Raw genomic sequence first — 13,322 nt, 5'->3', positions numbered from 1 at the left:
GTATAGCAAATCGACACTATTGGTAGGGCTTCGGGTCGGACTTTTTTGTTAAACCTGCTGTGGTAGGATTTCAGGGTCTATTTTCCTATACTGATCCTGTCCTTCTGATCTAGAGCAGCTAGTCAAACAAATTTAAAATTCTGTCCATCCACTGATAATCCATGATAAACTCTCGCCAGAAATATATATATACAGTTAAAGCTTTTTTTTTTTAATTTGACTGACAAATGATATGCCATTTGCTTAATAATGCAATTCACCTGTCACTCAGTTAAGTAAATCAAACTGGCTAAACACTGTACCTTAGGTATGATAAACACTTTTCTGATATAGAATTAATCCACTGATGAAACATACCAAATTTAAAGATGGACATAATAAAGTGAAGACTGATTCACCATTAGTTTCCCAAACACAGACATGTACAATAATACTGATATACATGTTGTTTGTATAGGGTTAAATCTAATGTTAGGTATATACAAAAACTTTGATTTCTAATCAAATTTTATAACTTTGTAAACCATACATGTAAAACATTTCTTTTATCAAACCATTGTATCAATTCACTTACAACAGGTACACAATGGAAATTCTGAATGAAACAAGTCATTTTCTACGAAACCTGACTGATCCAAAGACCGATAATTACAGTCAATCTTGTCCCCTAAGAAAATTCAAACAATTTTGATTCAACAAAAAGAAATTATCATAATTACTTTCTTGTGTACATGTAAAAGCTGAATCAATTTGAACTATTTATGTAAATATGTTTTTTCTGTAAACGTTTGTTATACCTTGTTGTCACCAGGACATATCAAGCTGTCCAACTTTGCCAGTCTAATATATAGATATATGCATGACATTTAGACTACTGGATGCACAGTTATTTAACAAGACAAACTGCTTCCGGGACAATTCACATAGGACTCATTTGTATGTACATATAATGTATTCAACATAGTAAGCACAATGTGTTCTTACAAAAGTGTAAAAGAGGTGCATTTAGTAAAATCATGTACACGGAAAATTTATATGTGAAATCTTGGTGGAAAAATGATAATGTGGTTTTCATTTTCTTGTACTTATGTACCAAAAACAATCCAGCTTCTTCAGCTTAAGGACTAAAGATTACAGTATACAATGTAAGAAGTATACACAATATATATACATGCAAATCATATCTGAATGGAATGTTTTTATAAATCATCCTCATACACTGACTGATATTTCACAATAAGCACCAGATCACATAATATATATATTGATCAACAAAAACTTCTACTCGCCCCATGAGTTGGTGATAAAACCCACATTTTGACAATGAAACCTTCATACAGGATTTCTTCCTAACATGATTTACAATTGTCAAAAACTGTTTCTATTGTAATGTGCATAATAGTGATATCACACACTCAATTTCATTTACAGATTAGAATATTTCACCAGATATATTAATAAGGAGTCAAAAGTTTATAGAGATATTGATCAGTGAAAGAAATTTGACAGTTAAGTAAACGTTAAGTAAAAGCTTCAAGAGAAGGGATAATAGTTCTGACAACTTCATACAGTATTATAATGCGCTACAGTAAAGCAGGTGGACAAAAAGACAACATTTTAATAAATGCTATGAATCTTTGCTAGTCGGATTGTTTCAAAGACTACCTGCAAATTAAGAGAAACCCAATAATTGCTATTTGATATGTACTTATATGACACAAAGTTTCTGATCACCACAGTAAACCAGACTGCCAGCACACAATCAGGTATGACACTTGGGGAAATGCACCCTGTTGACCAACATGCCACTTTACTGGTACAGACCTTGGACTCCATGGCTGGACAGATTTTTTTTGTTTTATCAATAATTAATTCCTTTAGTCTAAGATCAGGTAATTCAACCCTCTAGCTATAAAAATAGATAATAATGTCTTACAGCAATTATATTTATTTCCATTGCATGTTGGACCAAATTAATTAAAAAGTCTTTATTTCCCTACCTCCAAGTAAAAGCCCACCTACCCCAAACGTTTCACATCTAATTAAGGAAATTTGTTTCAAGAAAATCTATTTTGTAGAAAGACATAATTAGCAATCATTAACTTCAGTATTCCATTTTTTTTTTAATTTTGATAACAGAATTAACTTTATTGTATAAAAGAACTATTCATTCAATAAGTTAATCATGCATTTTCATGGTAATAGAGTTAAAGTTTTTAACAAATAACATGTTTTTATTACATACCTACTCACACTCAAACATGTACCTTATTAAAATGGAATGGGATACAAACATGTTTATCTCACCTTGTTGCCAAAAATGTCATTCTAAGTAAGATCAGAGATGTACTGGTAATTCCTCTCCTCTACGATACACTCCATTACAAATGTCGGTGTGTACTGTGTATCAATTCATGTAGAGTGTCATAGAGGAGTGCAAAATTACAAGTCTGGTATGTTAATTAGATTCCAATTTTATGCAAAAATGTCAAATTTTAATGGTGAGGTCTAACAAGTAAAATATTTATGTACATGGGAATTGAATTACATTTCATGGTGATAACTAACGGTTTGCTATTTTCTTTTGTTTGTTTTAACATAAACATTGTAATTGAAGTTAATTAATTAGTTTTTAATTCATAATTAATGTAAAGTTTATTAAATTATATCACATTTTAGAAAACTAAAAATTCAAGGATTCAGGAAGTTAATCATATACCTTCTAATATTAAATATCAACTGGCTATATGGCAAGCTATCAAAAACATTTCTGTAAAGTCGTGAAATTATAATGCGTCACATGCGTCTTGAATTTCTAATTCATTCTCGTTAGGTATAGATCATCTACTATTAATACAAGATTATTTCTTTAAGTATTTACTTTGGTAATCCTCCTATATAGCCATCACTTAATACCAAAGCAGATCAATGGTCTAGTACGACATCTATTCATGAATGATTTACACTCCAGTGCCGTAAAGGTAGACCTGACGTCTATACATGTACTCATGCTGGAACACAGGTCCTAATTTATATATTTATTACTGACAAAGTTTTGATACAGACATTACCATAATGGTTATACAATAAAGCAAAATAAAATCCATCGGTTGGTCTGATGACAATTTAAACATGGAATCCATTCGTATTGTCCCCGTTTACGACAAGACCACTTACCTTAACAGGTAAACAGCCCTCTCGATATCACTGAGCTGTTCATCTACTGTTAGTTTTTCGAGTTCTTCTGTCGACTGTAAACGATATAAAACACATGTAACTACTTATCAGTGATGAAATACGGTTTTTGAAATATTGATATGTAAATGTCATAATTTAAAACTAATAATTAAGAGTGCAAATCAAGAGTTATATCTACCACCTTTAGACCCTCAGTTGGTCGATCGAGTTGCAAATCCTGCAGGTCATCTGCAAGCGACGTTGTTGTTTTATCCATTACGTGCTTTTGGGTAGTACAATGTCTTGTCGTTTAACCACCAACATTTCTTAATTATGTGCAAATAAAAACTCCCATTTCACCCCCTAGTACGGAGGAGAAAATACTTGAAATGCCGGTTGTTACTGTCCACTAAAAACGGCTTCACTTGACAACCCGATCAGCCATCATGCTCAGGTACTTGTAAAGTCTCGTTTGTTCTCGCGAGATATGGCAACGAGGGTGTTGGCGGCAAATTACGACATGAGGCCTACCTACATGTAGATTAGACACTAAAGATCTATCTAGGTTCTAGCCTATATTTCGGGACTTAAATGAAGAATTGAAGAAATTGTGACACAGATACACGAAAAGAAAAATGACAATATCAGAATGTTTGATTGCTTATTTTATTTTTGTGGTGAGGGCTAGACTCTAGATTATGCATTTTTTAAACCAAATTTACAAATTAGCATATTTTGTTTATTTCATTTTTAAACAAAACGAAAGACGATATTTCGTGCTTTAACAGGATTAAATGTAGTCCTATCAGAGACTTGTATATCAGGTATATACGTCTCTGGTCCTATGCAATTTTTTTTTTCGTTTGAAAATGGTTGTAGGCCTAATTAATGTGTTAAGAATCACATGTTTGGTACTTTAATTCATTATGCAATAGTGAATTACATAGTATGGCCAGCGACCTGTTGTATGGCGAACCTACCTCGCTATGTATCGACTTGAAATGTCGAATGACGGAAAGAAAAGAGCACACTTTAATGAATTGTAATGACCAAGTTGCGTTTTTAACAAATAAAGGGAGCTAACTCGACCAAAGAAGAGATGCTTCGTAGATGTAAAGTAACAGGCCTACACACCGCATACACATTTGACTGACTTAAAAAAAACATCTGTTTGAGCAAAATGACAAGGCAAGCCCAGGGATGATGTCCAGATGATGCCATGAGGGATGGTGCCCAGGGATGCTGCCACGAGGGATGCTGCCTAGGGTTGGTGGCCCTGGAATGCGATGAGGGATGATGTCCAGGGATGGTGTTCCGAGGGATGTTGTCGCGAGGTGGCCTCGAAGGATAGTGTCCAGGGATGGTGTCACGATGGATGGGACCTAGGGATGGTGTCTCGATGGGTGGTGTCCCGAGGGTGCCACGAGGGATGATGTCACGATGGTGGGGCCTATGGATGGTGTCTCGAGGGATGGTGTCTCGGGGATGGTGTCACGAGGGTGCCACGAGGGATTGTGCCCAGGGATGGTTTCCCGATGGTGTCACGAGGGATGGGGCCCAGGGATGATGTCACGATGGTGGGGCCTATGGATGGTGTCTCGAGGGATGGTGTCTCGAGGGATGGTGTCCCGAGGATGGTGTCACGAGGGTGCCACGAGGGATTGTGCCCAGGAATGGTGCCCAGGGATGGTGCCATGAGGGATTGTGTCACAAGGGATGGTGCCACAAGGGATGGTGCCAATAGGAATGGTGTCCGGAGGGTACCACGAGGGATGGTGCCCAGGGATTGTGCCAAGAGGGATGGTGACCAGCGATGTGCCACGAGGTACCGTTCAATCGTTCCTATCTACCTATAGAGGCTTTTGAAACAAAGAAGGGAAGAAGGACCTTACTTACTTATCGTCCGCTTAATATCGTCTATCCGTGGATATCTAACTCACTTATCGTCTATCCGTGGATATCTCACTTACTTATCGTCTATCCGTGGATATCTCACTCACTTATCGTCTATCCGTGGATATCTAACTCACTTATCGTCTATCCGTGGATATCTCACTCACTAATCGTCCGCTTAATATCGTCTATCCATGGATATCTCACTCAATTATCGTCCACTTAATATCGTCTATCCGTGGATATCTCACTTACTTATCGTCCGCTTAATATCGTCTATCCGTGGATATCTTACTTATCGTCCACTTAATATCGTCTATCCGTGGATATCTCATTCACTTATCGTCCACTTAATATCGTCTATCCGTGGATATCTCACTTACTTATCGTCCGCTTAATATCGTCTATCCGTGGATATATCACTTACTTATCGTCCACTTAATATCGTCTATCCGTGGATATCTCACTTGCTTATCGTCTATCCGTGGATATCTCACTTACTTATCGTCCGCTTAATATCGTCTATCAGTGGATATCTCACTTACTTATCGTCCGCTTAATATCGTCTCCCGTGGATATCTCACTTATCGTCCGCTTAAATATCGTCTATCCGTGGATATCTCACTTACTTATCGTCTATCGTGGATCTCTCACTTACTTATCGTCCGCTTAATATCGTCTATCAGTGGATATCTCACTTATTTATCGTCCGCTTAATATCGTCTCCCGTGGATATCTCACTTACTTATCGTCCGCTTAATATCGTCTATCCGTGGATATCTCACTTACGTATCGTCTATCCGTGGACATCTCACTTACTTATCGTCCGCTTAATATCATCTCCCGTGGATATCTCACTTACGTATCGTCTATCCGTGGATATCTCACTTACTTATCGTCCGCTTAATATCATCTCCCGTGGATATCTCACTTACTTATCGTCCGCTTAATATCGTCTATCCGTGGATATCTCACTTACTTATCGTCCGCTTAATATCGTCTATCCGTGGATATCTTACTTATCGTCCGCTTAACATCGTATACCCATGGATATCTCACTTACTTATCGTCCGCTTAATATCGTCTATCGTGGATATCTCACTTACTTATCGTCCGCTTAATATCGTCTATCCGTGGATATCTCACTTACTTATCGTCCGCTTAATATCGTCTATCCGTGGATATCTCACTTACTTATCGTCCGCTTAATATCGTCTACCCTTGGATATCTCACTTATCGTCCGCTTAATATCGTCTATCCGTGGATATCTCACTTATCGTCCGCTTAATATCGTCTATCCGTGGATAGCTCACTTATCGTCCGCTTAATATCGTCTATCCGTGGATATCTCACTTACGTATCGTCTATCCGTGGATATCTTTATTAGAAATACAAACATAATGTCTGTGATAATAAGATACAACTACAACACCAAAATATCTTTGGAAATAGCCCGCCCGACAGAGTCGATGGACCAGCTTTTATTTTGAAGCAAATATGTTATTAATGTATAAGTTGACAAAAGCAGAACAATTTATATACAGCATATGCTGATGAAACTCGATGAGGCAAACACTCCGGAAAACCTTCTGACGTCCTACCTCTATCATATTCTACACTATATACCTATAAAATTAGTTCATGTACATTAAAAACCTATCTTCAAACTATTTCTACAATGACCAAACTTTTACCTTGGAACTCTTAACCATTGGTCAAAAACTGTATTTAGATACACACAAATTATAAAATGCTCCGTTAAAACAAATTGAAACAAGAAATATCTCTAAACAAGAAATATCTCTAAAAAAAGATAAACGGCATAGTTTTAATGCTGGTGGTTATAATGTAAAACTGCTGGTGAAATAAATTAACGAACTAATTAACAAATGCGCAGTTTCAGCACGGATAACAAAATTATATCAGTTTGAATCATTTTTGGTGATAATAAGACTGCATTCGAATCAGGGATATGATTTTATTAGTGCCATTTGAATAGATACATCCACTTATTCAGCTTGCATTCAATCTTAATTTTGTCTCGTCTTACCGCCACATTGACCAATCACATACTTCATCTTGACCAGTAACGCCACCTTTCGCGTCATATCCGGGGTCAAAAGAAAATTATACGGCTATGCCGAAAAATATCAAACAGAAACGTCTCCGTGGTCCATGAATGACCATACTATTCCTGTAGACTATCTATCACGTGTACTTTCACACAAAGCTCGTGCATCTTGCAGCCGCTCATGGATATTCATTACACGTTTCTCTCCACTTACGGAACTCACAGACATATATTTCCTGCTTTACTGCATAACCCAGGAAAGTTACATTCATTTTCCACCAATAAATTTTATAGGAGAAGGGGAGTAACTCTATCTAGTTTGACGTATACCGGCCATTCTTTGTGTCACAGGCGCTTGCATATAGAAAATATTACTTTCGATTTTTTTTTATATTACAGCGGTATGTGTAATCTGTTAACCTGATTACACATACCGCTGTCATATAAAAAAAATCGAAAGTGATATTTTCTATATGCAAGCGCCTGTGCTTTGTGTGGGCGGCAGGAGACATCCCCCTTTAAGTCAGACAACACACTTTTATGGACATTCCACTTAAATATCACTGTCCTAGCCGTTTTATTAGTTTTCCAATCAATATTTGCACCACTTACAGATGCAATCAGATGCTGTCTGAAGCATAACATGCCAACACCTTACAGACATTTACAACTCTCAATATTGATTTACCAGCTATACACTTGCCTTCAAATATGGTTTAAATGCATGTTATAGAAGAGTAAAAGTACACGTATTTGAAAATAGTACTATATTTGCAAGAATACTAAAACAGCAATATTTCAATATCTTTATTATTGTTTATTTCTTTTAATATTTATACAAGAAACAAAATTGATTTTCGTCACATGCTGGCCACACGGAGGAGGATTAAAATAAATGTATTACAAACCTAAAGTATGATATAACAATCTCAAACCTAAAGTACCATAAAACAGTCTCTAATAAACCTCCTCCCTATTATAGTGTGATACAGTTTGGCTAGGCGTGGAGGTGCCTAGAGCGTTAACTGGAGGCCCGGTCAGGGCACGAGTCAAACAAAATTGTCTTTTTTTCCCCATCTGTGTTACTTTGTAATTGTAACACAATGTTTCGTATGTACTGTGTTGTTGATCCGAAGGGAGGAGGTTTGAATTCCAGGATTTAATTGTGCCGTGCTGAATATATCAATCAATATTATATATCCGAAACATTGACATTATTGAGGTTGGTTGGGGATGTAAAGTTTACATGGATCTCTGCAGGTAGACAGTAGCTAAGCTTAGAGAAATTGCCGGTGTCAAAACTTTTCTTCTTCCAGGAGATGTGACTTTCCTCTAATCGCCTCCTTTAGGAGATGTGACATTCCTCTAATCGCCTCCTCTAGTAGATTCGACCTTCCTCTAATCGCCTCCTCTAGGAGATGCGACATTCCTCTAATAGCCTCCTTCCAGGAGATGTGACCTTCCTCTAATCACCTCCTTCCAGGAGATGTGACCTTCCTCTTATTGCTTCCTTCCAGGGGATGTGACCTTCCTCTAATCGCCTACTCTAGGAGATGTGACCTTCTTCTAATCGCCTCCTCTAGGAGATGCGACCTTCCTCTAATCGCCTCCTCTAGGAGATGTGACCTTCCTCTAATCGCCTCCTTCCTGGGTATGCAACCTTCCTCCAATTGCCTCCTCTAGGAGATGTGACCTTCCTCTAATCGCCTTATCTAGGAGATGCGACCTTCCTCCAATTGCCTCCTCTAGGAGATGTGACCTTCCTCTAATCGCCTCCTCCAGGGGATGTGACCTTCCTCTAATCGCCTCCTCCAGGAGATGTGACCTTCCTCTAATCGCCTCCTCTAGGAGATGTGACCTTCCTCTAATCGCCTCCTTCCAGGAGATGTGACCTTCCTCTAATCGCCTCCTTCCAGGAGATGTGACCTTCCTCTAATCACCTCCTTCCAGGAGATGTGACCTTCCTCTTATTGCTTCCTTCCAGGGGATGTGACCTTCCTCTAATCACCTACAATAGGAGATGCGACCTTCCTCTTATTGCTTCCTTCCAGGAGATGTGACCTTTTTTATAAACGCCTCCTCTAGGGGATGCGACTTTCCTGTAATCGCCTCCTCTAGGAGATGTGACCCTCTAATCGCCTCCTCTAGGAGATGTGACCTTCCTCTAATCGCCTCCTTCCAGGAGATGTGACCTTCCTCTAATCACCTCCTTCCAGGAAATGTGACCTTCCTCTTATTGCTTCCTTCCAGGAGATGCGACCTTCCTCTAATCGCCTCCTTCCAGGAGATGTGGCCTTCCTCTTATTACTTCCTTCCAGGAGATGTGACCTTCCTCTAATCGCCTCCTCCAGGGGATGTGACCTTCCTCTAATCGCCTCCTCTAGGAGATGTGCCTTCCTCTAATCGCCTTCTTATAGGGGATGTGACCTTCCTCTAACCACCTCCTCTAGGAGATGTGACCTTCCTCTAATCGCCTCCTTCTAGGAGATGTGACCTTCCTCTAATCGCCTCCTTCCAGGAGATGTGACCTTCCTCTAATCGCCTCCTCTAGGAGATGTGACCCTCTAATCGCCTCCTCTAGGAGATGTGACCCTCTAATCGCCTCCTCTAGGAGATGTGACCCTCTAATCGCCTCCTCTAGGAGATGTGACCTTCCTCTAATCGCCTCCTTCCAGGAGATGTGACCTTCCTCTAATCGCCTCCTTCCAGGAGATGTGACCTTCCTCTAATCACCTCCTTCTAGGAGATGTGACCTTCCTCTTATTGCTTCCTTCCAGGGGATGTGACCTTCCTCTAATCGCCTACTCTAGGAGATATGACCTTCCTCTTATTGCTTCCTTCCAGGGGATGTGACCTTCCTCTAATCGCCTCCTCTAGGAGATTCGATCTTCCTCTAATCGCCTCCTTCCTGGGTATGCAACCTTCCTCCAATTGCCTCCTCTAGGAGATGTGACCTTCCTCTAATCGCCTCCTCAAGGGGATGTGACCTTCCTCTAATTGCCTCCTCTAGGAGATGTGACCTTCCTCTAATCACCTCCTTCCAGGAGATGTGACCTTCCTCTAATCGCCTCCTTCTAGGAGATGTGACCTTCCTCTAATCGCCTCCTTCCAGGAGATGCGACCTTCCTCTAATCGCCTCCTTCCAGGAGATGTGGCCTTCTTCTAATCGCCTTCTTATAGGGGATGTGACCTTCCTCTAATCGCCTACTTCAGGGGATGTGACCTTCCTCTTATCGCCTCCTCTAGGGGATGCGACTTTCCTGTAATCGCCTCCTCTAGGAGATTCGACCTTCCTCTAATCGCCTCCTCTAGGAGATGTGACCTTCCTCTAATCGCCTCCTCTAGGAGATGTGACCTTCCTCTAATCGCCTCCTTCCAGGAGATGTGACCTTCCTCTAATCGCCTCCTTCTAGGAGATGTGACCTTCCTCTAATCGCCTCCTTCCAGGAGATGTGACCTTCCTCTAATCACCTCCTTCCAGGAGATGTGACCTTCCTCTAATCACCTCCTTCCAGGAGATGTGACCTTCCTCTAATCGCCTCCTCTAGGGGATGCGACTTTCCTGTAATCGCCTCTTCTAGGAGATTCGATCTTCCTCTAATCGCCTCCTTCCTGGGTATGCAACCTTCCTCCAATTGCCTCCTCTAGGAGATGTGACCTTCCTCTAATCGCCTCCTCCAGGGGATGTGACCTTCCTCTAATCGCTTCCTCTAGGAGATGTGACCTTCCTCTAATCACCTCCTTCTAGGAGATGCGACCTTCCTCTAATCGCCTCCTTCCAGGAGATACAACCTTCCTCTAATCGCCTCCTCTAGGAGATGTGACCTTCCTCTAATCGCTTCCTTCTAGGAGATGTGAACTTCCTTTAACCGCCTCCTTCCATGGATGCGACCTTCCTCTAATCGCCTTCTTCGAGGGGATGTGACCTTCCTTTAATCACCTCTTTCCAGGAGAGATGACCTTCCTCTTATTGCTTCCTTTCAGGAGATGTGACCTTCCACTAATCGTCTACTCTAGGAGATGTGACCTTCCTCTAATCGCCTCCTTCCAGGAGATATGACCTTCCTCTAATCGCCTCCTTCCAGGAGATATGACCTTCCTCTAATCGCCTCCTTCCAGGGGATGCGACCTTCCTCTAATCGCCTCCTTCCAGGAGATACAACCTTCCTCTAATCGCCTCCTCTAGGAGATGTGACCTTCCTCTAATCGCCTCCTTCTAAGAGATGTGAACTTCCTCTAATCGCTTCCTTCCATGGATGAGACCTTCCTCTAAATGACTCCTTCCAGAGGATGTGACCTTCCTCTAATCGCCTCCGGAGCACGGGTCCTAGCCTCGTCTGTCAATACATCAACATATAATCAAGGTATGTAGATGTATTGACAGACGAGGCTAGGACCTGTGCTATGTTGATGTATTGACAGACGAGGCTAGGACCTGTGCTCTGGACAAGAGAAAAATCTAATGCATTCTTTCCGCCAGCGTATACGTCAATCACATACTTCACTATGGATTTCAGTATCATAAATACAAGTTATATTTTAGTACATCCTTCATCACTTGAGAAAGAATAAAGTATATGTAATAAAAATAACAGCCAAATAATTTGTTTAATAGGTTTTTTTTATTACATTTTTTTGGGGGGAAACTAACCAGAACTAGAGGAAAACATAAATACAAAGCCATACATACTACTAATGATACTTATTAAAACTCCTTCGTTCCCAGAACAGTTTCAGACTGGAACCAGCTTCCAGCTTCTGCAGCCACTAGGAACTCCCTCGTGTCCTTCAAACGTGGCCTTTACAAACTCCAATCTCAGCTGTAAACTCTTCCCAAACACAGCAGCAACAGCAGGATCACACTCAGTAACAGTTAGCAAAATGTTCTCCATTTCCGACTGGACCTCACTAACTCTGGCTACCTTCGTGTGTTACTTCCCCCGAGTCGCCCAGGAGACAAAGACCTAGTATTCCATGTCTAACCTCCCTGTATGTTATGTAAATGTCCATTTCACTCTTATGCCTAAATTACCACTCTTGCTATTTGCTGCTGTTGCTTGTTCCACTACTGTACTAATACCATTTTATCAATAACTATGGTTATATGTATATAATATATAGATTATGTCAGATTATAAGTTCTGTTTCTCATTTAATTATTTTTTTAACTAGTTGGGTGACACCTGAAGGATGTCACAGAAAGAATGAAGCGTAGTGAGGGGCGATAACTCTGTTTCAGCAGTTTTCATAAAAAAATCGCTCAATATCTAAATTTCAACCAATGAGAAGACTGTGTTAAAGGTTGGGCCGCGGGGCCGAGTGGTTAAGGTGTCCCAACATTTTATCACTAGCTGTCCATCTCAGGGATGCGAGTTCGAAACCGACGTGGGGCAGTTACCTGGTACTGACCGTAGGTCAGTGGTTTTCCTCCGGGTACTCCAGCTTTCCTCCACCACCAAAACCGACGTGGGGCAGTTACCTGGTACTGACCGTAGGTCAGTGGTTTTCCTCCGGGTACTCCAGCTTTCCTCCACCACCAAAACCAACACGTCCTTACAAATATTGTAAATGACCCTGGCTTTTAATAGGACGTTAAACAAAAATAAGTAAAACTGTCTTGTTGCCAAGGAAATGAAACCCATAAAGTTGAATTTGCTGTCCCATAATACCCCTATTTCATTGAAATCAGACAATATCTAAATTTGGACCAATCAGAGGCCAGGAAATGGCGACCATTTTGGTAAAATGTGAAAATGAGGTGACCAGAGGGACCGGTGTCCCATGATGTACCTACATATCAAATTTCATCAAAATTGGACAATATCTTATTTTGGACCAATCAGAGGCTGGGAAATAGCAGTCATTCTGTTTTAAAAAAAGTTAAAGTGAGGTTACAAGAGTAACCGGTGTCCAATGATGTACCTATATACTGTACCAAATTTCATTGCAATCAGACAATATCTAAATTTGGACAAATTTCCTCGAAAAAGATAGGATTAACTCTTTCAGATAGGAATATCCAAGATTTTATGGGAATTGGCTCGCCCCAATATTAATCTTGGAGAAAATTGTTAATAAATCACACTTGCACGAGGAAAATCCCATTTTTGTATGAATTCCCCAGTGGAACACAATGATACAAATGAGAGAAGGAAAATTGTTTGTTTGTTTGACATAGCC

At 40.2% G+C, this 13,322-nt stretch overlaps 1 protein-coding gene across 7 annotated transcripts in view; it reads right to left on the bottom strand.

Annotated features, from left to right (window-relative positions):
* Positions 1-3,620, bottom strand: part of LOC117323244 (serine/threonine-protein phosphatase 4 regulatory subunit 4-like) — a 115,978-nt gene extending 112,358 nt beyond the window's left edge. For all 7 annotated transcript variants that reach the window (XM_033878315.1, XM_033878317.1, XM_033878318.1 and 4 more), the window contains exons 1-2: positions 3,380-3,620; positions 3,178-3,251 (exon numbers count right to left, since the gene is read on the bottom strand). In XM_033878315.1, the coding sequence (XP_033734206.1) occupies positions 3,178-3,251; positions 3,380-3,454 (149 nt within the window). In that variant the 5' untranslated portion in view covers positions 3,455-3,620. The remainder of the gene's footprint in view (positions 1-3,177; positions 3,252-3,379) is intronic.
* Between the last annotated feature and the right edge of the window lie 9,702 nt (positions 3,621-13,322).

This window comes from Pecten maximus, chromosome 3, assembly GCF_902652985.1.
Source record: "Pecten maximus chromosome 3, xPecMax1.1, whole genome shotgun sequence".
Lineage (NCBI taxonomy): Eukaryota > Metazoa > Mollusca > Bivalvia > Pectinida > Pectinidae > Pecten > Pecten maximus.
The sequence above is the reverse complement of the archived record's forward strand: the minus strand, read 5'-3'. Positions and strand labels throughout refer to the sequence as shown.